This window comes from Synchiropus splendidus, chromosome 19 (genome assembly GCF_027744825.2).
Source record: "Synchiropus splendidus isolate RoL2022-P1 chromosome 19, RoL_Sspl_1.0, whole genome shotgun sequence".
NCBI lineage: Eukaryota > Metazoa > Chordata > Actinopteri > Syngnathiformes > Callionymidae > Synchiropus > Synchiropus splendidus.
The window spans coordinates 15,259,856-15,286,846 of NC_071352.1; the positions used below are offsets into that span (position 1 = coordinate 15,259,856).

General features: G+C 52.3%; 3 protein-coding genes across 6 annotated transcripts; 1 reads left to right on the forward strand and 2 right to left on the reverse strand.

The window, feature by feature from the left end:
• The first annotated feature begins 4,535 nt into the window (after positions 1-4,535).
• On the forward strand, positions 4,536-9,117 carry LOC128751574 (epithelial membrane protein 2-like). The gene is made up of 5 exons (XM_053852685.1): positions 4,536-4,616; positions 6,654-6,740; positions 7,511-7,613; positions 7,792-7,932; positions 8,002-9,117. The coding sequence occupies exons 2-5, from the start codon at positions 6,663-6,665 to the stop codon at positions 8,160-8,162; spliced, it is 483 nt and encodes a 160-aa protein (XP_053708660.1). The 5' UTR covers positions 4,536-4,616; positions 6,654-6,662; the 3' UTR covers positions 8,163-9,117.
• Positions 7,705-12,163, reverse strand: LOC128751572 (germ cell-specific gene 1-like protein). Of its 2 annotated transcripts, XM_053852684.1 has the most exons (7): positions 12,057-12,163; positions 11,566-11,870; positions 10,592-10,639; positions 10,105-10,269; positions 9,766-9,877; positions 9,555-9,681; positions 7,705-9,419 (listed from the first exon to the last, which is right to left on the reverse strand). In XM_053852684.1, the coding sequence occupies exons 2-7, from the start codon at positions 11,858-11,860 to the stop codon at positions 9,261-9,263; spliced, it is 906 nt and encodes a 301-aa protein (XP_053708659.1). In that variant the 5' UTR covers positions 11,861-11,870; positions 12,057-12,163; the 3' UTR covers positions 7,705-9,260. The 2 variants fall into 2 exon arrangements, with proteins under 2 accessions (XP_053708659.1, XP_053708658.1); XM_053852683.1 differs by having other exon boundaries at positions 7,705-9,681.
• A 786-nt stretch (positions 12,164-12,949) lies between these two features.
• On the reverse strand, positions 12,950-25,166 carry tcf20 (transcription factor 20). 3 transcript variants are annotated; one of them, XM_053852068.1, is made up of 7 exons: positions 24,763-25,166; positions 24,185-24,314; positions 15,368-22,928; positions 15,213-15,306; positions 15,081-15,130; positions 14,876-14,958; positions 12,950-13,968 (listed from the first exon to the last, which is right to left on the reverse strand). In XM_053852068.1, the coding sequence occupies exons 3-6, from the start codon at positions 22,094-22,096 to the stop codon at positions 14,899-14,901; spliced, it is 6,933 nt and encodes a 2,310-aa protein (XP_053708043.1). In that variant the 5' UTR covers positions 22,097-22,928; positions 24,185-24,314; positions 24,763-25,166; the 3' UTR covers positions 12,950-13,968; positions 14,876-14,898. The 3 variants fall into 3 exon arrangements, with proteins under 3 accessions (XP_053708043.1, XP_053708041.1, XP_053708042.1); XM_053852066.1 differs by having other exon boundaries at positions 12,951-13,968; positions 15,067-15,130; XM_053852067.1 differs by lacking the exon at positions 24,185-24,314 and having other exon boundaries at positions 12,951-13,968; positions 15,067-15,130.
• Positions 25,167-26,991: the final 1,825 nt, after the last annotated feature.

The window sequence follows — 26,991 nt, forward strand, 5'->3', positions numbered from 1 at the left end:
TGAAGACTGCGCGAAGCGCTCACGTCGTTTTAGTAGAGGAGCGCAGCTGCCGGCTAATTGGTCACATGACCTGAGTCATCCAATCACAGCTCAGTTTCTTAAAAGTTGCTTCTCACTGACAAAAACTGGAGCCACAGAAAAGTGAGCCTGCTCATAATGGCAATTATGCAGTGAATAAAATACGTTTGTTCGGGAGAACTATTGAAACTATTGCGCATCAATGTAAACGAGCAGAATTTAAAGGAAAAAAGAAACGTTTTTGAGTAAGTTTTCTATGTGTCCACTAGAGGACGCTGCTTTGCTATGAAACCAGAGCGGGATCGCCTGGTTGAGCGTGGACGATTGAGTTGACCTCTGACCTCTTCTTCCTTCTATTTTAGCGGCTGAAAACACGGTTTATTGCTCCTCGACGTCTCAAATGAGCGTTTAGAACAGAGTTCTTCAGTGTGTTGTGAAGTTGTGGTGCTCAGCTGAGACGGGGGAACGGAGACTCTCGCGGCGCAAGGTTCAAGTCCCAACACGCCGATCCAGCTTTGAATGAACCTGGATACACCAGCGTTCGGAGCAAAACAGGACAATTGGAGGCCCCGCTGTGGGTGTTGGTTGTGGTGGAGGGTGGGGGGCAGTAATCAGTCGACGATGGGTGCGGCAGTGTGATGACTCATATTTGGAGTTGCCTAGCTACCGACCGGAGTTGTTTTCTTTTGACTCAAAGTGAGAGACGCTTTGCGCACGTCTGGATTTCATTGAGCGAGCAGGAGAGAGAGGGCGGGCGGGCGGGTCAGAGCCAGCAGGAAATGGGAGGAGCCAGAAGAAAGCAACGTTTCCACTCGAGACCACGTGAGGAGAAAGTGGACCAAGGTGTCGACATGTCAGAGGAAGTCTGAAACCCGCCGGTGGGTTGCCATGGAAACAGCTGGGCTCATATAAATAGGAGCAATTCTTCTTAAATTGAATGTAAACGGCGGTCAGGGCCTCACGCAGCTCCAGACACAAGAGGTTCTTCTCCTCCAGGCCTGCGGCGGCACACACATGCGAACACTTACGCCGACGCCAAAAACACTTAATTTCTCCTTTATTGCCTCCGAACTCGTGGCTGACCTGGCGTGCCCCCTGCTCCTCGCTCGCCCCCGGTGCTGAGAAAGAAAGCCAGGGTTTGCGCAGCTCAAATATTGATCTTCCCACACTAGCGAGAGGTATTTATTAAAATCAGAGGCATCACTACAGAAGGCGCTGACTCGCGGCCAGGCCGACAAGTCTGGCGATTTTCGGCTTAGCGACGACAGTGGCGCTTCATTACGGCATCAGCACAGTGGTGATTCGCTTCTGTGGTTTGTGGCTTGGTTTAACTGTGCAGTCAGATGTTTGTCGTTGATCCGCTGACGCTGTCAAAACGGTTTGTTTTCACGAGAGCAGGGTTGTTTGCCTCCATCTCGCCGGTTGCTTTTACAATGCTTAGCTGTATAATGATAGATGCTGTTAGCAGAGCTTGCGACGTAACAGAGGTTAAAAGCGAGAAACACCCCCGAAACTCAGAAGTAAAAGAGTCACCAGGAAAAGACATTTTGACTGCCTCAATGCAACCAAAAAAACTTGAAAGTAATGAGAGTAGAAAATAAAGTGACTACAAATGTGCTAATGTAGCTAAGCTACGTAGCTAACACACACAAAAGCTGGAGCTGAGCCTCAAAGAAAGAACCATAACACACACGCTTCACCCGAAAGCTGCAGGAACATTTGAGGGAATTAAAGACGCTGAACTTATTTAGGAAATGAGAAGAATGCTGTCGCGTGTTCCGACGACAAACACGTCTCAGGTGTGACAGAACCTGCCGGACGCCGGGGGTGAGACTGCCGTTCCCTCCTCCTCTGTTGTCGGCTGTAAATCCCCTGAGTCTGTTTTGAGTGCAGGTATTAAGAAACTCAGGGTGTGACGGAGTGTGTATGTGTGCACGTGTGTGTGTGTGTCGACCACAGACTCAACTGTTGCGCGATGAAACGCAAACATAATGTGGATTTTTCGTCTGATGCATTTTTCAACGGTGTGTCACGGAACATGTGAGCGTCCGGCCTGAGACTCTGATCAGAACTGTTCTTTCTCTGAGTCATAGTCGTGGTCATCACGGCGATGTCAACAACACGCTCACGTGGAGACACCATGTGTGTTGCCAGGTTTCACCGCTGAGAAGCTTGGTTTGTGTTGGGTGTCAGCGCCGCGTCACGCCGTCTCTTGTGTCCCCTCCTGCCGGGCCGCGGCTTCAGGGACACGAGCCGTGTGCTGGAGGGGCTCCAGGGCTCACCACACTCCGCCTGTGATTCATCGCCTCTGTTCAGTCACCAGCATGAAAAAAAGGCGTGAACGCGTCAGACCTGTTCCAGACTCAGAGGAGCAGGACTGAGGCTCTCAGTGGAAGTGAAGCTCCTTGTCAGACAGTAAAGGGACTTGGACCACTGACCGCCTCCAGATTCAGAGTAGAGCTGCTCTCACACAACATGAGGAAAACAAATGCCACCAACAAATGCATTAAAAGCTGAGGCACCACTCCAGACAGCAGCGTCCAGAGGTCCAAGATCCCTCCAGGAGGGTGGGGCTGTTCCTTTGTCAGCGCGCGCCTGCCCGCGCGGGGTCGACCGCGATTAAACTTTTATGTTTCCTGTCCGTTAGCGGGAGGAAATGCTACAATGAAGATTGGGCTGTGTGACTCATCCACGAGGTGCAGGAATGTGGCCGGTGGGTTTCGGACTCCAGCTCTGCCCGGGACCACAGACCAGTGAGTCTCTATTGCACACCGACCCGGTCCTCCCAGGGAGGCCACTTCTATGTTCAGCATGTAAGTTGGTCTCCACAGCAACAAGAGTCACAACACAGTACCATGACAACCTCACTTCCTGCTGATACAGTCACCGTCCTCTCAGCTGTGAACTGGTGGTGATGTGACATTTAGAAATTTAGCAGGAAAAACAAGTACAGCTACGATAAAACACTGTAGTTATGTCCTCAAGACTTGGTGTTGTATAAGCGGAAAGGATCCCTGCTGCTGTCTCTGATGATAAAAGGGTAATCGAGGGGAAACTTGGTGAACCTCAGGAGTGGCCCCCAACTGTTCCCAAACCTCCAGACCCCCGCCTGCATCAGTGCCGGTCCTGACAGAGCCAGACGACCCCAGCGATTTCACAACAACCTCCATTAATCCTTCAACCACAAAGTCATCACTGGTGCTTGACAACTCTGGCTTCTGGCAGACATGTGATGCACCTGCAAAACGTGGCTGAGCTCCGCCCACTAACCAGGTGGCGGTTTAGTCGACGCCCACCCGAGTCCAAGTCTGACTGGGAGAGGAGTTTCCGCTTGGTGAAAGAGGCTAATTTAGCGTTTCCTCCGCAGACTTGTTCGAGGGCCTGATTGGGGTTGGGACACGAGCCTCACCTGCGGCCCCGCCCACCCCACAATCCAGTTGGACCACATTCTCGCTGTGGCCCCGGCGATTCACTGGTATTGTGCAGATGTGCGCCTTTATTTCATCTGGAGTCTCATCACGTGTGCGACTCTCAGGTCTGAGGAGATCTGTGCCTTCAGTCTTCCTCAGTGTGAGTCTGTGGCGGCGACACGCCCACACTAGCTTCCCTCTGGGACTGTGTTTCCATGGCGACAGCATCAGGTGGTGACCAACCTGAAGCTCCGCTGAAAGGAGGACCACAGACATGTGGACACACAGCACTTTGGGCTTCAAGTCTTTGATCTTTGACCCCTGACCCTGGTCTCAGCTGAAAGTCCGGGACCTGAAGATCACAGGTGTCTCTCTCAGGCACACCTGAGACCTGCTGCTGGGAGGAAAACAGAGTGCTCAGAGGAGAGATCATGCAAGCTCCGCACCGAAAGCCTCACGGATGTAGAACTCAACAGCAGCGACAGGTCGAACGTGTACAACCTTGTAATAAACCGACTCAGTGGAACCTTCCAAGTCACAGTTGCGGCGGCTCCAAGTCGCGAGCACAACAGCTCATTCATCTCCTCAGATCTAACAACATTAGTTTCGGTGTTCTGGTGAATTCCAGGGACACAGATCTGTGTGTCTGCCTCCAGTCGGGGAGCTGTTTGTGATCTGATCTAGTCGAGTCTCTGACGCAGGAACCCCACGCTCCTCGTCTGAACTGGGCCTGACAGTTGAACCTCCAGTTCCCGCTCCCCCTCTGCCTCATGCCCTGACTTGCCATGACGGGCCTCCGCCTTCTTCTCCACGGCAACCGTCAACATTCCTGGGCTCCGCTGCTCTTCCTCTGCTGAGAGAGAGATGAGGGACAGTCGCTGTCCGCTGATCTGACACAGTCTGTCACCATGGTAACCAGCGTCCAGCCAGCGGGACTTCCTGTGAGTCACTACGGAAAACTGTGACGCCACACCAACTCCTGGAGCTGTGAATAGTAAAGAGGGAGGGGCCCAGCAGAGGAGGAGGAGGAGAGCAATACAGACTGGAATAGGTGTGGACTGATCAAGGGGCGTGGCCAAAGTGGGCGGGGGGGGGTTTTAGTTCTTGTGATGTTTGACTTCAGAGTGTGAGTCCAAACTTTGCGTCTATGAGAGCAGGAGAGGTTCGACCTGAAGAGACCTTCACACAGTAAGTCCAACTGCTCTTCTCTCTCACACATGCTGCTGCGGTTCTGGTTCTGTTGGGGACGGCGGGGAAGAGGGGAGCGTGGGTTTGAACAGCAGATGTGTTCGGTGCAAGTGAGCGTTGCTGGTGCCTCTGAAAACGTCCTCCCTGCTGCAGCTGAACTTTGGCAGAGGTTTGTGTGAGGGACGAAGCCGTGCGGGTGTGTGAGAGGCAGCGAAGCACAACATTCCAGATGTGCCTCTTCCTCTGCTCACGCCCTTGGCTGCCTGTGTGAGGTCAGAAACCAGCCTTAAAGAGGCGGCACAGAGGTCTGGAGCAGAACCGGACTCCGGGCCGAGGAGCCCTCAGGCCGCACCCGCAGGTTGAGTAACGGTGTCTGCAGCAGAGGGGTGCGCGCTGGCAGCTTTCCCACAGTTATTTTAAGGAGTGGCCGGGTGCACGTTGGCGCTCAGACAAGTCCAGACCGGCGAGCGACGCAGAACCGACGCTCCGTTCTCACGATCTGAGTCTAAGAACAGGTGCTGAGCTCACCTGCTCACAGCTGCTCCACGTGAACCCAACCTTCTCCACCCACTTGGGAATGAATGGAGAAATTTTTACGGAAGCTTTATGAAAACAAACATCATCATTTTGCATTCCGAAATGAAATGAAATTTGCTTTTTCAACCAAATATTTAATTTAATAAATCTGAACTTATATTTTTAGGATAAAAATACTGAGCATCTGAGCCTCTGTGCTTCTTCTAAATTCAATTCACTGACATGAAACACGTATCATTAAAATGCTCTGTTTGATCTGGGGTATTTGAATTTAAACTCATCCTCAGGTTTGAGTCTTCAGAGTGGCCACGCCCGCTCAGTGTTTGGTGTTAAGCTGTGATCCCGTTGGTGTGAGCCACTCGTTCCTCCATTTGCCGATCCATTCTCCTTGATCTAAGCCAGCAACATGGCAGTGCCACGCCCATGAAGAGGCTGAGAGTCTCGACTTGTAAAACTCCTCTGGCTCGGGACTCTTCCTGTATCTGTTGTGTTGGGTGTTTGAGAAATGTTTCACACCGCGACCTCGTATTTGAGTCCTGGGAACAAGTTCCAGCATGGACACATAAGCTGTTCCAAATCTCAAGAGAAATTTCAATTGAATTTGGGAATGCATCGGTATACCGCCCCCTCTTGATGGCCTTCGGTACTACAGATTACATTTCAGTCTTTAAAATCATCATTTAAACACAGCAGTCTTGAGCTCAGCCCCAGCAGCTCTGCCCCGAGTCCAGGGTGGATGATTGACCTGAGGACACCACCTTCATCCATCCTGTCCCAAGAAAATCGGATGCCCTTTTCCATCCATTCAACTGACTTCTCAATTCTTTCATCCATCCCAACATTCCCGAGTGAAAACTTCTCAGAGACTCTCTGAACAAGTGTGACTCACTTCCCAGAGCCTGAGCATTTCCACGCCACAGGAGTGTGTCCCCACCTGACCCCCAGGCCTGACAATACAGTGTTTCAGGCAGATCCTAATTCAGTCAGTTGAGCTTCCATCTTTAACGTTGCTATAGTGATGATTTGTATTCATTTTTGACTAAACTTACTGGTTCAAACCCACCCGCTAACGTTAGCATTGCTTGCGAGCTAGAATGCTAGCTCTGCTAACGCTAGCCGCACCCTTCTCCCGAGCTATTCAGTCGCTCACTAGTGCCTGAGTCCAACTTCAGTTTCCAGCTCTAAATCAAATGTTATGCAACGCCTCATGACCCGCGCTCCCGTGGCGTCACACCACACCCGGGGTGCGAGATGCCTGCTGCAGTACTACGACCAGCTCCCGCTGCTGCTGCTGCTGCGGCGGCGGTGAGAAAGGCAGCCGGGCCACACCCCAGCAGCCTGCCAGCTCCTGGTTCTGGCTCGGGGCGAGTGTATTTATGAAGATGAGTGTGTACACGTCGCTTGAGCTTCAGGTGTTCCAGCGCTTCTTCTTCTCAAGTGCTAATGACTTGGCCTCGTAGGTGAGTCTGGAAGCCGCCTGACCAGTTTCTCTCTCGGCAGAGCGACACCATGCTGATCCTTCTGGGCGCCATCATTGTCCTGCACATCATCGGCATCATCCTCCTGCTGGTGGCCACCATCGACAACGTAAGACCGAGCTGTCCCAGCTAGCTAGGGCGCAGGGACAAACACGCTCACATGACAGGATCACATGAGAAGCTTGTAGTTAGTGGCGACGGTCAGGGTCGGGCAGGGACGCACCAACCCCCCCTCCCCTCACACACACACACACACACACACACCCACCAGGTGCCGCCGCATTACATCCTGTCTGAAGTGTCAACACTGGATCGACGTGTTTGTGTGTCGTCACCTGACACTTCTAACATTTACAGTCCAGAGTTTGTCAGACGTTGAAGTGCGCAGCTGTTGAAACACAATCTGTGGAATGTTACACAGACACACACACACTCTTCAGACGGCAGCTCCAGATGTCCCAACACTCGCACTCTCACCTGCTCCAACACACACAGATGAGACGAGAGACACACCAAAACATCCACTCGAGCTGGCAAAAATTACATCCTTGTGGGGACCTGTCATTGCCATAACCCTTTCCCCAGCCTCTCACCTCAACAAAACACATGGCTCACCTGAACCAGAACTTATTTTGAAGGTTCAACCCTCAAACTGAGGCTGAACCTCCAGGGGACCGGCAAAAAAGTCCTCCCAAGTAGGTGTGCTTCCCGCTCCCCATAAGTGCAGCTAAACACACACGCGAGCAAACGCACACATGGATTGTCTCATATAATGTGAATGTACACAGTCGGTAAGCAGACAAACACACAACATGTTCACACACTCGCAGAACACAGGCCGCTGTATCCACACACTGCTGACGGTCATGTGCTCCTCAGGCCTGGTGGTTCACCGACACCATCTCCACCGACATCTGGTTCCGATGGGTGAAGACCGACGGCGTGTGGAACACCACCGACCTGCCGGATCACTACCCAGAAAGTAAGAGCCGCACACTCACCGGAGGAATGTGTCGGAGGACGGGCCTGCTCCAGCGGGAGCTCACAAGAAGCAGCACGTCCGCTTCCCAGCCGCCAGCTGAGAAACGCCGACTTCACCTGCCAAATGATGCTTCTGCCCAAGTGTTGCACTGGTGTTGACCCTCTGCCGCCCCCCGCAGGTTACCTCCAGGCGGTGCAGGCGAGCGCTGTGCTGGCCTGTATCTTCTCCATCATTGGAATCTTCGTCTTCGTGGCTCAGCTCTTCACTCTGGCTAAAGGTCAACGCTTCACCATCTCCGGAATCTTCCAGATGCTGGCCTGTGAGTCGATCAAACACGGTGGGTGACGCGCACGCTTCAGCTCTTGACCCTTGACCCCGCTGGCCGCAGGTCTCTGCATCATGATCGCTGCCTCCATCTACACGGATCGCTTCCACCTGGACGAGAAGTTCGGCTGGTACGGTCACTGCTACATCCTGGCCTGGATCTCCTTCGCCATCACCTTCATCTCCTCCATCACCTACTTCGTGCTGCGTAAGAAGACGGCTTAAGAAGGACGCCGCCGCGGCTCCCGCCAGCCCTACACCTGCTGGATCACCTGACTCGGACTTCCTGCCACCACACTTCCTGAGACTTCCACGTCAGCCGACGGCTCCTCCCGTCACTCCCTTGTGCCATGTTCCACTCGTACCCCCAATCATGCCAACCGTAACCTGTCGGCTAGCAAAACTCAAATTCGCCACAAGCCAGCTGACACACTAACACTTTCCTCAGGACACTAGTTCCAGCCATCAAAACAGTTGATTCTATTCTATGTATTTCTGTTTGCTACATTAGCGGTCATGCTAGGTATTGGACCGACATGGAAGCCTGATCTTTCACTCCGAGCGTCCGACCTTGACCTTGCATGTGCGTCTGCTTTCTCACACTCTTCAACTTAATCGGGGCTAATGATCAATACCGATACCATCGTCTCCTAATGACGTTGAGATGCCGCGACCTAGCATCACACAACCTTCGTGATTCAGCAACTGACTGTGATGCCCTCCTATCAAAACAATCCTGATGAGTCAGCGTGCTAACATGCTAAGCTAATGACTTGAGATCGGGGCAGCAGCTGCCACCATCAGGTCTGGAACCAGCAACCAGCCGAGTGAAGACGAAACCTTTTTTATTTGATGCAGATTTACGTATAAAACGAGTGTTTGGATGAAAGGGGTGTTTTTTTTCTTTATAGTTGATCATTTGCTGAGATCATGTGACAGATCATGTGACCTTGTGTCCAGAGTCAGTTCGTGGGCGTGAAATAAATAAATAAATATCCCGGCAGTAACAAACGTCACAAACTGCCGACTCATCAGTTTGTGTCGCCACAGAAGGAAACTGAGATGAAAGTGTAAATAATTCTGTTTCCTGTTTTTGGCTTTGTTTGTTTGTCCGATGTTTATTTTGAGATTTTGTTTTTGGACCGTGAGTTTGCAACAATAAAACTTGATTCTAAAGCGACGCCTCGCCTCGCCTCGTCATGGAGCTGCTCGAAGGCGGTGAGAGGAGGAACAGGTCCTCAGCCTGAACAAGTCAGCAAAGACGGCCGAGTCAAAAACAAGTCTCTGAAGGTCAGCAGCTGGTGTCTGTGGGTCCCGGGCGGGTCAGAGGGGACTGTAGTCGTTCTCCGACCGGAACTGTGGCACTTGGTCCTCCTGGAGTCCGTTTAGGGGGGTCTGGTGAGACGGGAGGGGGACGCAGTAGGGGGTCAGGTGAGGCGAGGGAGGAGAGGGGAAGGAGTCGGCCTGAGGGGGCGGGGCTTTCTGCAGAGGGGCGGGCAGGGAGGGGGGGCGGTAGTAGGGGGAGAGGTGTGAGATGCGGGGCGGGGAGCGGGGGAAGGAGAAGATGAAGGCGGTGTTGGTGGAGGCGTAGTACGGCGCCGGCGGCAGGAAGCCCACCAAGTTCAGGTTCCAAGGGTTCAGGCTCGAGCCCAGTCTGGGCCCCACCATCAAGACCTTCTTGGTGTAGTTGTTGAGGGTGGAGACGCCTGCAGACATGCAGACGGTGAAGGCCAACCAGGCGACGCTGGGGGAGCGGGAGAGACCCGGGTCAGCTGGTGACATCACAGAAGCCTGAAGCCTTTAGCCGAACACGAGAGTCAGGACTCACTAGAAGGCCCAGGAGTAGCCGAAGCTGTGCGGCTTGAAGTCCTCCGGCCCCATGGAGGCGATGGTCTGGAAGACCTGCATGTACATCATGTGACCCACCATCCCGAGCAGACCTGCCCACAGACACACGTCACAACCCAAACACCACCATGCTACTTTTTTGCTTTGATAGTTAAGAACTTGAAATACACACACACACATATACTTGTCCCTGTGGGGACCGCTCACTGCCATCACCCTTTCCCCAGCCTCTCCCCCTAAATCTAACTATCCAAAACACATGGCTAACCTGACCCCGCAAAGCAGGACAAAGCATCCTCCACACACACACAGACGGTACCTCCCAGGACGGTGAAGACGGCGGCGAAGGCGTTGAGCAGCTGACCCCAGCGCTGCGTGGACGGGCGCCAGGCGTGGATGGCGAGCTGCAGCAGCAGCAGGACGCAGCTGACGGCCAGCAGACCCACGTAGAGCAGCTCCAGTGACAGAGACAGCCACATCATGGCTGCGGGAGGGAGACACGAGAAGCTCGGCGTCAGCAGGGAGATGGGAGAAATAAACAGTGGATTTCAGCAGGGACGACCGCATCAACAACACGGTTAAACACAAAATAAATAAAACAATAGGCTGCTGCAGAAAATAAATGACACGGAAAGTATATTTCATGTTCTTTTTTTTCTTGAAAGGGATTCAAAAATATAGTGTGTTTAAGTTGTAAAAATATTCGGAAGGAAAAAAGAAAATTAAAATGAAAGAAAATTAAAAATATTAAAAAGAAGTGAGAATCTCCTGTGATAGAGGGTTTGAGAAGAAGAAGGAAGTCTCACCTGTTTCAGATTCGGGGGTCAGAGAGTAGAAGTCACGACACTTCTCCTCTGAAAGAGACGATCCAGGAGTCACTTCTTCTGTTGCTCAGCAAGTTCTCCACCTTCACGCTGACCCTCACTGGTCGACTCCGCCTCTTTCACCGGCAACACGGTCTCCCTAACTCCGCCCCCAAATCCACCTCTTCATCTGCTCCCACTATCTGTTGACGTGATCCCGCACCATCCTGTCCAATGAGTGACTCCAGGAAGAACAGCGAAGTCTCACTCGGATGGGAATAATCAGATTAAAGTTCATATGAAATGATGAGAGAAGATCATTAGATTTGCAGGAGACCTGATCCCACAGACGCCACGGTGGGCGAAGTGACGTCACAATTAGTCGGTGAGGTCGAGCGCTGTGGCGCAGAATTCATCCCAAAATAATGTTCATGAATCCTATTAACCTTCTTTCCGGATCTCTAATCCATAATTGAGTGGAGCTGTTGAGGTCTAAATCTCTGTGTGCAGAACACACAGGCTGTAATCCTCTTACACACACACACACACACACACACACCAGACCTGGTTTCCCTCCAACACACCGCCTCATGTCCACTTTTCTCACCTCATCACCATGACATCACGCTCTAGCTCACCCTACAGAAGTGAAGCTTTTACAGGACAGTGGGAGGAAACCAGAGTGCACAAGTGGAATTCAAACCTCACATTCCCTCACTCGTCATGTGACTTGCCCTGAATGACTCACGACCTTTGACCTCGTAGCATCAGATGACCTGTCCCCGTTTCTTCATGGCCTCTCCTGGCCGCTGCATCACTCTGGGATCTCAGCACACACACACACACACACACACACACACACACACACACAACGCTCTAACTTCACTTATCTCAATCACCCGTGACACCTGGGAGTCCTACGGGGCCGCTGGTTCGGGGTCACATGACACTGAGAGAATGGGAAGATGAGGTCTCACCCCACTCGTCGATGTAGATGTTCTCCTCACAGATGAGGAAGAGGCCCGTGTGGAAGGATGGGAAGACGAAGCGGTCGTCGCCAGTCTCCCAGGAGAACTGGATGCTGGAGGAGTTGGACACGCCGGGCACCGGGATGCAGTTGCTGTGCTTGACAGGCGAGCACAGCGGCTTGGGGACCTTCTGCTTCCCCACGCACCAGTAGGGGGAGGTGAGGGCCAGAGTGCCCAGCAGCAGGGACACAACCGTCTGGATGAGGGAGAGCCGGGGCGAGCGGATCTGCTGCAGGAAGGCCATCGTGAAGGTGCTGGAGGGAGGAGACTCCGTCACACACCGACCTTCTTCAGCGCCGGTAGCTTCTCCTGACTCGAGCCCGAGACCTCCTCCATGATGTCACCAGGAGGAGCCGCAGCAGGTCCGGTCACAACCCCTGCTGCGGCTCCTCCTGGTGAAGTTGCAATTGTGGATGAAGGCGATCACACTCCCATCTCACCTCCTTCAGGATTCTCCTCAGCATCAGGTCCTTCCTCCTCCAGTGACGAGAGCTTGCAGCAGAAGAGGAGCGGACAGTTGTGGTCGTGGCCACCTCGGCGAGCCGACTGACCGTTGTGACGATCCGTCGGTCACACAGAGCTGCGAACACACACACACACACACACACACACACACGCATCTTTAATCCATACAAATCCAAAACAGGCCACTCTGTTCCATCTGTTTTCATTTGGGCTCCAATTTGATCCCGGCAGCGGTGGCCCCTCCCTCACCGGCGACGGACCACCGCCACAGTCCAGACTCTTGATTTGATCCCGCGGCGACCTTGGAAGCAGATTTACTATATTGCCTCGCAATGACCTCTGAGGGGTCGTGAACCATTTCATCACTCCATCCCACCACAGAAACACCAGCAACGCTGCACTGACCTGCCAAAACATTAAGACCACCCACTGGGCCAAGTGAGGACGTAGAAGATTTTTTTAAAATGTAAAATTAACCATAATTTTTTTAAAAGGGGGAATTATATATATTTGTTCTAAAATGTTTTATTTTTTTATAACATACATTTAATTAATTAAAAAACCCTTTAAAGAAATCTTTTATCAAACATGTGGCTTGATTTTTTCCTTTTGTTCCTCTGTTTTAAAAATATCTTCAATACGTATATTTTTTAAACACAATTAATTTTACATCCAAAAAAATCTACATATATTATATATAATATATATATACATGGCCAACTTCTATTGAAATAGATATAAGCATTCATTTTTTTTAAACAAAATTGATTTTCTGGCAGTTTAACTCATTATTAAAAGATCGTTTTTTCTGTTTTTTTTCCCCTTCAAAATATTTTTTTTGGCAGCTCAGTGCCCACTATGATCAGTTGCTAGGCTAGTTCGGCTCCACATACATTAATATTAAGAACAAACAAAAAACGTATTCTCTACAGTTAAAATACTTTCGCTTCACTCTGTTCCAGCCACGGACCTAATCTGAACTGCAGGTGAAGCTCCTCTCACGAGGGAGCAAACACACGTATTGTGGCTGAGGCAGCGCCCCCTGTAGGAAGCGGGCAGGACTGCGCCTGCTCTACTTACCTCAACAACTTCCACAAACTAGATCCCCTTCATGTGAGATTGACAGCATCCCATAATAGCCCCCAGTCGAACAGGTCTGGAGATAAAAACCTTTAAAAAGAAGCGTCAAACTAGGTCGCACACGGAGTCACAAGGAGGAGCGTTTGAAGCATGTTGGAGTGTATTCGTATTCATGTACACATCGACAGGTAGGTGATACACGTGTCTGACATTGTTTCCTTTAAATCTCCGCCGACCCGAGCAGGTCACATGACTTCAGTCTGGAACCAGTCTCTTGAAAAATAAGGTGATAACGTGACCTGTAGCATAGAAACTTGCTGATGAAAAATAAGAACACTTTTTGAAGAATGGACTCAGAAAGCATTTGTCGCACACGCGCACACGCACGGCGTCTGAAAGGCAACGCATGTCCGACCTCCAAGGCAACAAGTGTCCAGGAGTCTCTCCGGCTTTGGAATGACCCAAACTGAGCGCGGTGAGAAGCGTCCGCTCCACCTGGATGAGTAAATACTGACGAGGATACGCAAGATTGACGACTAACATAAGAGTGATCCGGCGGATATGACAAAATACTGGACGTCTCTCAGGTCCGTCCCAGAACGGTAACACTGTGGGGCCCAAACAGGTCCTTCTTCTCCTTCGCGGCCGTCCAAGAGTCCTTCCTGCTGTGGAGGTGGGGAAAAGAAACGTTTCTCTCGAAAAGTCTGTCGATCCAGAGGAGAAACTGTACATTCACTGGAGTTTGTCAGCAGATGGTGGTCCGGCGTCCTCACGGCCAACATCACTTCTCGGTCCTTCCCAACTCACCTGGGGGGAGCAGCGACAGAGAGGGGGTCAGCACACCTCACACCTCCAGAGACCACAGGTGATGCATTCAGGTGCTGCCTTCAGGTGAAAGCTCGTGCCACGTCTGACTCGCTCAGGAAGGTTCGCTCCGGTTCATCCCGGAGTTTCCAGACCACACACTTGGCCTCGAGTTTGCCAGCTGGGATTTCCGGCAGCACCTGAACGCATCATATCTAAGCAACAGTAGCGGAGCGTTAATGAAAGAAATAGACGTGTGGCGGCGAAGTGGGCTCGCTGACGTGTAGTTCCTGCCGCAACCCACCCCCCCTTCCCCACCCCTGATCCGTCAACAGCTGTTTTAATCTAGATCTGAAGGCAGGGTCTCCAGTTTTTTGGGAAACAGATTATTAAAATTAAAATACTGGAGAGTAGAAACTCATCTGAACGACTCGCTACCAGAAAATCCTCCCGCCACTGTGATTGAGTCTCGCACTCATTCATCCTTCACAGGATCGAGGGGGAGGAGGAGGCGGAGCCTGTCCCAGCTACCCGGGAGGCAGGCCTCCTGCTCAGCCCAACATGTATAACAGACCATCAGCCCAGTTTGAGTTGGACTGTGGGAGGAAACCAGAGACAGGAAGTGGCCGTATCGACGGCCACAGCTGGACCTGATGTTTTAGGAGTCTCAATTTGCTGAAATCAAAGCTGTGTTCCCATGGCAACAAGACAATACAGCTGCATGTATCCAGGGAAATAAAGGCTGTTCAGAAGTGAACCTCCTTCAGCTCAACTGAAGGCCAGCGTCTAGTTCTAAGCGCTGGCTGCAGCTGGTCTGAGCTCACGAGTCGCAGCATCACCACACAGTGAAACCAGGTCTAGTTAGTTCAAGCAGAGGACGACAGAGAGAGGAGAGTGAGTCTGAACTGACGGTATCTGCTCGGCGTGCCGTCCTCAACCTCTCTCCGACTGCTCCAGGTACTGGGACTTGGCGGTCCGGACGCTCTGGGAAAACTAAAGAGAGAAGGGAGCAGGTCACTGCTGACGGACGGCCAACAAGGAAGGTTGCACCAACGGCAAGAGCAGAAGAAAGTTTCTGACTGGATGAAATCAGAGACCAACCTCTCTCTCTTTACCTTGTGCTTCGGGCAGCGCAGCGAGAAGTTGTCTTCGTTCAGAGAGCAGTCTGGAGAGAAAGAGAGAGAGAGAGAAGGTTTCAGGACCACTGGGGAGGACCAGGATGAGGCAAGCGGCGGCGCCAGACTCACCTGCCTCGATGGCGCACAGGTAGTGGTAGCGCAGCGTGCAGCCCTTACTGTAGCAGCCCAGGGTGGAGCCCACCATCTCACAGTACGAGCAGCTCTGCAACACAAAACATCCTTGTTCACAGCTGTCAGTCAAGGGGCCAGGAGGCGGGACTCACCGTTTCTCTGGCACCATCTAGCGCCTCCTGCAGGCCGTAGAGTCGCCCACTCACAAGGTAAACTCCGCTGGTCCACACGATGCAGCTTTCGTGGACCCACAGCTCCTCGGGGTCCATGGGCATCTGAGGCAGCTGGGCCAGTTGGGCCAGCGGTCCTAAGGAGTCCAGGGCGGGAGGCGGAGGCTGGAAGGGCAGGGACGCCTTACTGTTGGACGGAACCATCCTGGGGGATTTCTCGCTGGATTTTTGCCGCCGTTTGAAGCGGGGGTGGGAGGTCAGCTTCCTGTGCTGGGGTCGCTGGGCCTCTTCTGACTGCTGCGTGTAGCTCGGGTGCTGGTCGAACTCTGGCTCCGGCTCTCGCTTCAGTTCCGGTGCTGGTCTGTGGTCCGACTGCATGTCCCAAAATGGTTTAGTGTGAGAGCTGGCGAGGCCCGGCCCCATCATCGGCTCTTCCTTGAAGGAGGCGTGTCTGACCGGAGCGGGAAAACCTAGCGAGCCGGAGACCAAACTGTTGGGGAAGTCGCTGCTGGCGAGAAGCCTGCTGAACTGCCCGTCAGCCAGCGATTCTGGGACCATGTTCAGGGGATTCATGTCGGGATGTGGTCCCCCTTTGTTCGTGGCTGCGGCTGAGTGACTTTGTCGAACCTGGGGTGGGTTTTTTGGGAGCTTGGCGGCATACTCGGCGGGATAGAAGGGCCCGTACAGATCCCCAAGGTGCTTATAGTTGGCCCACTTCTGACAGAGGCAACAGAGCAGCCTGCCAGAGTGGTTGGTCTCCGTCAGCACAGGTCCAGGAACGATGTAACCGGACGAAGGGACCGCTTTCCCCGACTGCAGTGAGGTTTCCACCTCCTCCGTCTCCAGCTCTCGCTCTCTTCTGGATGACTGCGAGGACAAGGCTGAGGTCAGGAGAGAATCTATTCCACTGCCACTTGATTTCCCACCGACTGCGCTGCGCTCTCCTTTCATCTTGTCCTCTTGAGCGTTCACAATCGTGCACACGGCTCCGATTTCTGGTATTTTGTTCTCCACGTGGATGTGAGGAATGAATGGGCCCTTTCTAGCCGGGTCTGGGAATGCTCTGTTCGTGGCCAGGGTCCCTCTTGGACCCACTGGAGCGTCAAGATCGTTTTTGGTCATGAGTTGCGGCACTGCCACGCCCCCTCTCCTCCTCATCCTCTGTCGGCCTTTTCCTTCTGCTTGCTCTTTGTCGTTCTTCAGACCTCTCCGTCTCTGGCGCGGAGGTTTGGCGTCGGTCTCTGGCGGTGTATCTTCACTCTCCACATCCATTTTCACTTCCTGTGTTAGAACAGGTGGAGCGAGCTGGAGCTCCCTGGTTTGGTCAGTCATAGGTGGCGCGGCAGAGGCTTCGGTGATGTCTGCAGGCTCCTCGGGCGGCTGAGATTGGGTCGGAGCTGTAGCAGGAGTGGGCAGAGCTGGCGGAGCATTGACAGTTGTGTTTTGACTCGGAGTCTGCGCTGGTATTTGGGCTTGGTTTTGTGCCTTTTTCTGTTTATTCACGCTCCCGACAGGCCTGCCCTTCTTCTTGCCAGATGGGAAATAGCCTTTAGGTACCGTGCTCTCTGGTGGCTTGCAGTCCTGTGGGGACAGACCAGACCGAGCAGACGACATCTGATGCTGTCGATTCAGCATGTGTCCCTGGGCCTGGTGGGCCGGGGCAGCGCCAAAGTAGTTGCTGCCTGGATAATCATTAAATCCCATGCCAGGTTCTTGGAGTTTTTGTCGCAGGAGGTTGGCAGCCGACTGTTCCCCTCGCCGGGTCTCCAGTTGCTGATAGGTGTTGGTGAAATTCTGAATGTCAGAGAGGGCGGATGAAGACGGAGGAGGGGAGCACTGGACAGGGCGAGGCAGTGGCGGCGGAGGGGGCAGCGGCCCCAGCAAAGTGAAATCATCCTTGTCCCCTGTCACGGATTCCACAGCTGATCCCAGTCCAAAGTCAAAGTCCTGTTTTTTCGGCTGAGTTGCTTTTGGGTCACACGGGAAGGCAGACAGTGGCAGAGGCCCGCTTTCATCGACGCCTCGGAAAGGAATCAAATCATTTAATGAGTTGCTTTCATCCATGTAGGCGTCGTCCCCTCCTGAAGCTCTTGCTAGTTTGGAAAAGTCTTGGTCCTGAGAGTCACTGAACGGCTCAGAGTGGGAGAAGCTCAGGTAATGGCCGGCTCCATCGTCTAGCTGACCTGCAGGCTTCTTCACGTTCGGCGTGATCTTCTGCACGATCGCCTCAAGCTTCAAGCCCCTGCCCTTCCTGTGAGGCACTGCCTTCCCACCTGACGGAGACAGCGGCTGTGAAAAGGAATCTCTGGGTAAAGGTGAGGACAGGCGGGGACCATCGGAATGAGTGTAGTCCTCATCGTTGTTACGGGCAGACTCGGGGTGAGCAGCAGGGGAGTGATGGGAGTTTGTGGCAGCCCGCTGCAGAGATGGGTCCTGCAGTTGCCTTTTGGCAGGAATCGGAGAGATGAAAGACCGAACTCTTCTTCTCAACATTAAGGGGTTTGTGTCGCCGCTGCTGCCTGTTTTGGAGTGTCGCTGAACTGAGGGCTGAGTCGAGTTCACCTCAGGAGGAGACTTAATAGAGCCAGATGCGGGAAGAGCACTGGGGGGTTTGGTTTCTTCGGCAGCGCCCCGAGAGACATCAGGTTCGGCTGGATGAGGGACAGGAACCTTGTGGGAAGCCACCGACACAGCCGGCGGAGCAGGCACTTGTGCTCTGAAGTATGATTCTCCCTCCATCATCCTCGGACCTTCTCGTGCCGCGTGACTCGACTCCCACATTTTCATGTCAAAGTAGGAGCTTTGTTGCTGGAGCAACTTGTTGCTGTGGAGGTCAGCAACAGCATCCGGGGGAGAGATCAGACGCTGCTGCCTCTGATCCAGAGGGCTGATCTTGTGTCGGCCCGGGGGAGAACCTGGCAGCAGCATCATCTCCTTGGACGGCCTGTTCATTGCTTTCACCCAGTCGTTCATGTTGAGTGGGGGGTGCGGGGGCCCTCGAGCGTGGGGGTACATCTGAAGCTTATTTGCAGATTGCAACTGAGAGGACATGTGATACTGGTGAGAGGGAAAATGGGAGCCGCTCCGTGGCAACACACCCGCATCTCTGGTGTCTCCATAGCGATAGGCAGGGAAACCGCTGGCGTTACTCGAAGACAAATCCACACCATGGAGGTAGGACGGATGGCGTGGCGGCGAGGACAGAGGATTAGTGCCGTGGGAATGGGCTGGTCTGTAGTGCTCGGCGTTCATCACCACAGATGAATGAGAGGACTTGGAATGGAAGTCCTGATCCTGAGCTGCGCCTCCTTCATGCTCAGCATTGAAACCTGTGTCCAGCTGCTTCGACGCGGTGTCTGTTTTACCCATTTGCTTCTCCAGTCTCTCTTTCTTGCTCAGATCATTGGCTTCCGATTTGGAGGAAAATGGCGTCTGAATGACGGTGGCCCCGCTCTGACTTTTCTCCCTCTCCCTTTCGCTTTCCTTCTCTGGTGTATTGTGTCGATTTGGGGACACATCACAGATGACGGAGCGACGCTCTGACGGGGCTAACGATTTCTGAGACTCGCCGTCACCCACGCTGCCTGACAGCGGCTCTGGCTCTTGCAGGAGCAGCTCTTGCACAGCAGAGGACTGAGTCGATGAAGCTTTTCTCTGTGGTAGGGAAAAGTCTGCCAAGTTTATATGTTTTGGCGGCGGCTGCTGAGTCTCTGCAGTCTGTGGTAAATGACTCTGGGACACACCCACTTTTTCGGCCTTTTGAAAACACTTGGTGTCAGACTGCTCTGACTTAGTGGAGCACTGAAGATCTGTGGTAAAAGCTGGATCACTTCGATGTCTCTGGTTTGCATGAGGGGGCTTTCCAGAGTTGCTCATTTGCCCCGGAGCCTCCAGGACCCCACTGTGCAGTCTCATACTCTCATTCATGCCGTAAGAATGTCTTGTTTGGAACAGTTGCTGAGCATGTGCGGGGAAGGCTTGTTCTGGTCGGCCATAGCGTTTATCCAGGTTATAACCTTGCAGAACTTCTTGCAGGAGACTTGGAAACTGCTGCATTTGAGAATTCTCCTCGTGACTTCTGGCCCCAGCCCCCTGGGCTCTTTTGGCCAAAGCCTCGGCGACGGAACCAATATCTTTTGGGTGCGTAGCAGCGTAACCAGTATGTGACTGTTGGTAGTATTTTGAATTGGATTCCATTGCAGCACCCGAGTCTTCCCTCCCCCTGTTCTTCATCGACAAATTTGAGCCATATGTCGATTCTGGATACGCGTATTTATTGGATCCAGACTGGGGAGAATTCTGAAGCCGACCAAAAAAAGGCTTCTGCGGGGCTTGGTGATGGGAGGAATACAGACTGAGGTCCATACCCTCGTCCCCGTTGTGACTGCTGGAATCTCGTGTTGAGTAAGCTTGTGAATGTTTTTCCACCGATGAGATTTCCTGAACATTGTTGCTCTTGTCATTGCGACTTCCCTCTCCGCGAGCTGAAACGATCACACCGACGCCGCCTGCACTTTGTGAGTCCTCAGGTGTGTGTTTCTCCTCCTTCTCATCGTCACGAGAGCAGTTTTCTTTATGTTGCTGCATCTGACAAGTGCTTTTCTCTTTCTTCACGTCTTCGTTTTCACTTTTGATCGTTTCCTTTTTCACATTGGTCGTCTTTTTCTCAGCACCCTGGTTATGGTTCGACGCGTGCTCTGGCTCTGGCACGTTGTTGAGTCGAGGTGGAAGCCCGGCAGCGTTAGACGCAGGCGACGAAGAAAGAGAATCGCCAGCGAAAGACGACGGCACAGGAGGAATGTTGACTTCATTAGCTTTTGAATCTTTTGACGGAGAGTCGCATATTTTGACCTTCACTTCTTGTCCTGTCTGCTGATGTGTTTGACGACTCGCTGGATGAACCGGTTCAGACCCACCGCTGGTGCCGCTAATTTGCCTCATCCTCACACTTTCAACGTCAAAATGATCTTCCCTTTCATGCTTTGGCCCCGTCAACCCTCCGACTGATAGAGAATCTTCACCCACACCGGGGTTGAAGCCGGTGCCAGTGCTGGAGGCAGCGCTAGCATTCCGACTCCGTGGTTGGGAATGTGGCAGACCCTGCGTCACCTGTTGCATGTGGCTGCCATCCTTCCCCCTTTTCTGTGAAAGCACTGTGTCAGTCAGTGCCATGTGTTGAACTGTGTTGGGTAAATTGGCTACTTGGGAGCTGAGCGCGTTCAGGCTGTTCAAGCCAGAATCCGGCATCTTGTCGATTGGAGCCGAGTAAACGGAGCAGCCCTCGTCTCTAGAACCAACGGCAACTTTGCCGCGACACGTCAGAGGATTGTTTGCTCCGCTGATGTTCTGCATTCTATGACTACTACTGCTACCACAACTACTGACGCTGCTGTTAGAGTTGGGGGTGGGGCTTAGCTGAGGCATGTTCTGCAGTGCTCGCCCATGACTGTGGGTGCTACGGTTTGACGTGAGGGCGTGTGAGGGCGCATGAGCGGAGGAGGCTCCATGTGTGTCTGAGACGCCCATCAAAGGGGAAGGAGAGGAGCTACAGCTGGGAGAATGGACTGCAGAGGCCGCCGGAGAGGGGTTGGATATGGGGCTGAAATTCTGATTCATTTGTTGAGCGTTGGGGTGCATTGGGGATTTGGTCATTTCATGAGACACTGCTTGAGGTATAGTGTGATTTGAGGCCTGGTGATGTTTAGCATATGCGGTGCCTGGAGAAGGACCCTGGTGTTGCATCTTGTTAGCGTTGTCATAACCCACCACTGAATTGTGCAGAGAGTTGCGCTGCTGCGCCGTGGCTTGCTTGTTAACTGACGCCGTCTGTGGTGGAAATCCGGGATAATTTGGTGCGTGGTAGCTCTGTTGGCCGCCCTCTAGCGGCCCCATGTTGTTTGCAGCTGTTGGTCCAGGGACAGAATTTGCACTTGGGTTGACCGAAGGAGAGCTGTTGACTTTGGAGTCAAACCCACCATCTCCGTATCTCTGTGGAGGCGGGCTGTACATTCCAGAAGACCCTGTTGAAGTCCCACCTTGTGGGGAGTATTGTGGGTAGTGAGGGGTCATCCTGTGCCCAGACTGGGGATAGTTCTTATGATGCTGACCATGGTGGGCTGAGAGAAAGGTCTGTCCCAGCTGCCGGGGCTGAACCTGGGAACCTGCCACGGCCTGCATTGCAGGATTTAAACTATACTGCTGAGAAGGCGAGAAGGCTCCCGACGCTGCCCCCGAGCCTGCGCTCGTACCATACTCAACGGGATAAGGGGACATCATACCGGATGGTGGTCCGGAGCCAGATCCGGCATGTCGGTATTGAGCCAAGTGTCCATCAATACTGGGGTACCCAAGGCCAGCCCCGTAACCAATCGTCCCTCTTCTGTGTCTCTCTTTCCCGCCCATAGAAAAGTAAAAGTCCATGGTCTCCTTTCTGTACGGGTTACTACTGTTGCCGCTGTGCACGTTACCCTGTGGCACCTGGGGGTCCACAGCAGCTCTGCTGCGAGCGCCGTACGCCAGCATGTGGCTGGACTGGCTGGGGTGGTGATGGCTGCGGGGCAGGCTCGGTTGCTGCATCCCAGCAAAGTCCTCCGCCATCCTGGGCGATATCTGGGGGTCTGCTGGTTGGGGGGGATACGGCGGTCCTCCACCACCCCGCCCACTGAACCCTGGTAGTGTGTGTGGCGCAGGACTGTTTGAAAAATTCTGCATTCTTTTGTTTTACGTTCGTAAAAAATACATGTGACTTGATATTCCACAGAAAATGACGTGAAAGGCTTCAGGTTAATTACAAGACGATGAAAGAGCCGAAGGCAGGTAGAAGCTGAAGCAGGACACACGAGTTCCGCCGCTGGGGGAGCAGTCTGATCTCTTCGGGGGACGGATCAAACGATAACCGATCAGGCGCACTCAAGGATGCGCTCCATCTTCTCTTTAAAAACGTAGCAAAGTAGTAAAACTTGGCTCAAAAGGTGCATCTGTTCCCGGGAAGTCGGGACGTTTGGCACTGGGCAGGAGACTGGCACTCCAACATGAGGCAACCGACCTCAAGCGTCTTTCAGCGGAACGATGACAGGTCGAGCCAACAGAGCCGTGTCAGATCATACTGTGTGGCGCTCCATGTGCAAAATAAAATCTCACTGGAACAACATTCCGCCAGAAGAATTACTGGGTTCCTCCAGAAGCGTTCTCCTGCCAGCACCCGATTCACAGCAGCGTGGGACGAAAACGGAGGCGGCACCAGCGTCCGAACGCAGATCTGGGCTCCTCACTCTCGCAGGCCAACTCTCCATCGATGCTCCCGTCAGACGCTCGACGTATTGGTCACTCAACGGTCCACCAGGAAGTTAACTGGTTCATTTCAACTGCGAGAGTTTTTGGTGGCGACTCCGGAAATGTTTCCTCGATTCCTCCTTGTGCTACCCTCCTCTCCGTTGTCGCTAAGAATCTGACACTTCCAAATGAGTCCTCGTCCACATGAAGGAAAATCCAGCATCAGGTTTGAGTCCTATTCAGGAGCAGCTGACTCAGCGACTTCACAACTCTGTGGACAACATTCAGAAAGAGGAGGTCAGAAAGTCATTGTTTTACATGTTAACACATAAAAAAAACTCCCCACGCCACAAGAACTGCATTTGAATACTCTTCTGAGTGATTGAGAACCTGCTGACAGACCAACGACACCGGAATCTTTCACCACCAGAACAAGATCTTCAAGCTGTTGTTCAAACTGTGACACAAAACTGGCTATTGTTTGTCAAGAAATGTGATGTTTTTTCTGAGAGAAACTAATAAACTTTGGAGCCAGACTGAAGAATCTGACTTGTATTTAAGGTTCAGCGTGTCAGTACAATACAGGAAGTGCCTCTTTGTCTTGAAAAGTAGACACCCAATTACTGCTGTGGAATTTTCGAGAGCAGCCGTCACAGCTTGACACCAAACTAGCTTGAGTGCAGGTAAACCCAAAAATAACATGACACCTTGGTAGAACACACAACCTGAATTTGAGCATCTCAGTTAGTGGCCGTTTCTTCATGGTTAATGGCTTTCAATTTTGAGTCATGTCAGCTTTATAAAGGCTCATCATACGGGCCGGGTATTAGTTATTGTCATGTCGTGGTGGCAGCAGCCGGAATAAAGAGGCCCAGACCCCCCTCACTCCTCACACCTCCCCCTGCTGGGTCTGCCTCAGGACCTCTCCCGAGATGATGCCTTGTCGCGGCGGTTGAGATCTGGGTCGCCAAAACCCGTATTTGCTAGTGTGATCAGGTCCAACAAGCCATGACCTGCCTCATTTTGGTTTGACCCAAACTTTAATTCAGACTCTCCACATGACGACTGAAGCTCATCTACTTCCTGGTAATGGAGCATGTGACAAGAGGTCTTTCATCTCGAGGTTCACCTGACCGACCATGTCCATGTGAGTCATGGACTCGGTTTTCATCCTCATTGTTATATTTCAAAGAACTAAAACACAAAAAGTCCATTCAGCTGCAGAAGACAACGATGTCATGATGATCACGATTGGAATGTATCGTCTCCGCTGTTTTACACTCTTTTTTCTTCTTTTTTTAAAGGGTAATTTTCTCTCCAACCGGTGGTGGAAAATGACTTGTCAACTTCATATCATGCTCAATCTTTGACACACAGAATGACAAAATAAACCCAAGCCATATCAGATCGGCTGTTAAAACCCCTGGTGTCCAGGTGTTTGGCTCCGAAAACACGGCACGGTTGGCCAGAGTAACTGCTGAAGAGCGTCATAGAAAGCAAGCGGTGGCGAGGGCGGACTGATCTCACCTGACAGGTGAAGTGCGGGGACGCCAGTCCTCCAACCATCACTCCAACATGTTCTAGAAAGCACGTTCCCTCCGACCACTCTCCCTCTCCGCGGCCAGGTTTGGGGGGCTGGAGCTGATCGACGTGGCCGCTTTGGAGAAGGAGAAGAAGCAGTGAAGTTGGAGGCTGCTTATTGATCAGGAGAAAGTCTGGACGCTGGCGCTAACGAACCGCGGAAAAACAAACCGACTCGCCTCTCATTGACGCACATGAACGATGTTCCACCACCATTTTATTCATGTGGCGATGTTGCCGTGAGCGTTCGCAGCTTAGCCGCACCAGCTACGCATTACAATTAGCTCAGTGAAGGCTAAGCTAAAGGAGCTCTTTTCTATTAAAGCGGGGCGGCGGGTGGTTAGCGTCCTAGCCGGGGAGCTAATTTGCGTCCGTTAGAAGGAGAGGAGAACCGGGGGCTCCGAGTGGGTGCAGATGCTGCCCGCTTTGGGTTGAATGCCGCTCAGGGAACCAGCAGCGAGACGTGCTGGTACCGCATTAGAACCCTGCGAGCTAACGTTAGCCGAGCCGCTAGCTGCACGTACCTGAAGGCCCGCGGAGGCTGCTGGTTCCAAGCCCGCTGCTGAGGCAGGAATCCCCGGGCTGGAGTGGAGCCGCGCCGCCGTCCTCCAGTCCAGACAGTCGGGGGGGCCGTCACGACACTCGGATTCCAGGGCCTCTCTGAACGATCCCCCCCTTTCTATTTCTTTTGTCCTCACCTCCAAATATGATGAGAGCAGGGCACAATCGGGGTCCCGCAATAAGCAGCGAGGTCCCCCGCCCCCTCCCCCTTCTCTTCTCCTCTCCGGCTCTTTCACCTTCCCGCAACTCGCGGCAACATCTCAGCGCGAGCCGCTCGCTCTCAGCTGCCTGCCTTCATCAGCGGCGAGATCGATTCGTTTCCCCTGTTGGTCCACTGAGTGCTGCTTCTTGCAACAGAAAGACCGCCTTGAAAATGCATCCACACTCGTGCCCCCCTCCCTCCCTCCCTCGCCTCTCCATCACACCCCCACCCTCTCTTTGCCAGTGCCCGTTGATTTTACAATTGATGAGGTTAAACCCAATATGAACGTATAGATGTATTATTTAAATCCAAAGCGTTTCACTGCAGCGCTCTCTTTGTTCGGGATACAGGGGGAAATTAAATTGGGGGGTTGGGAGTCTGCAGAGAGCAGCCGGGTTGATTGGACTGAATGGGTCGTGTTTGCCTCAGTGGAATCTATCCACGGACCGGTACCAGAACCAAGGAGCAGAAGAGCTGAACACAGTTTCCGCGACAACGTGCTAGACACAGCAACACAAAGGATCTCAGGTGAAGAGTGATGTGTGGGGTCACTCGGGGTCATCAGTTCCACCCACCTACCGAGGCGGCACCCTGCCGAGAGCGCCTGCAAGTCTCCATCCAGTCGCAGGTGGACGCCCGAACAAACATTCGCTCAATCACAGAAGTGCTTCTTAACAAGGGTTCCATACATTTCATTCCCTTGCAGATCTATTTCCATCATAGTTGCCATAGCAACTGCATCACAGAGCTTTTACTGTGGATAATTTTTAGGCTGCGTACGTACAGTCGCTCCTCACAGACGCCTGAGATTCACCTGTAGGTGGACGTCCGTGTGGCAGCCTGAGTTTTAACCCGTGATCCAGAACATTGATGGGCAGAACCTGCACCAACTAGAACCGGCCAATCAGCAGCAAGGCCTGCTGGGAGAAGGTTCTGTTCATCACTGACAAGGTCACTGACGCAGAGATGTTGTGCTCACAAAGAAGCGCACTATACTGGACCATTCACCTCTGATATAGAAATGAAGGAAAATACAGAGTCATTCTGCTTGGTTCTGTTTCTCACTGTCGGCCCAGTAGTTGGACAGTTTCTTCCACACCTGTATGTGAAAGGATGAAAAACAAGAGCAAAATATAAATGACAAACAAGTAGAAATATTTGTAATATTACATAATGAAAATATCAATTAAATCATGCTCAAGATGTTTTATCCTTCATATTATACTCTATTTAGACATTAATATTCCCCCACATGCCAATCAATTTTAAAGGGATTCTTCTGCTTTTGAAACTGTTCATTTGTTTATTTATTTTTTCTCAAAAATCACATGAAATGTTCTGGACGGATTTGGATGGAATTTTCAGGAAATATGCAAAGGAATCTAAAAAATATATTCAGGGAGATTGTGTTGGGATGGACAAGGCTCCTTGGTGGAGGTTTGCTCTCAGAGTTAAAATATAGATTTTTATTTTATTTTAATTTTCATGATGTCACTCAACTTGCAATTTAGACTTCCCACATTGAATAATTTATTTTCTTCAACAATTAATTTACTTCCCTGGGACACTTGCACACCAAAACAAGTTCCTTTCATAAAATAAAAAGACATATATATTAAAAGGACCCGGGCTGTAGATGAGACGATCCAAAACAAAAACTTAGATCTGGAAGCCACCAGCAGGAAGAGACAGCTTTGAACCAACAACCTCAGTCTCCTTCCATGGACTGGACTGGCAGCAGCGAGATGCACTTTCCGCGGCGACCACACGGAGTCAGAGTGAGACAACAAACCGATTCGCTCGGGGACATGTCCTCACAGAGTCTCCTCATCATGTCCCCGTCACAGTCTTTGATGCGAGTTGTGATCCGGCCAAATGTCCCGCCTTTGATCTCACACGGCCCCAACTGTCGCCGGAGTTCCGGGCGCATCCCGTCCGGGGTCACCTGAGGAGACTGAAGCGAGGGAGGCGCTGGTGCGAGTCCCGTCTG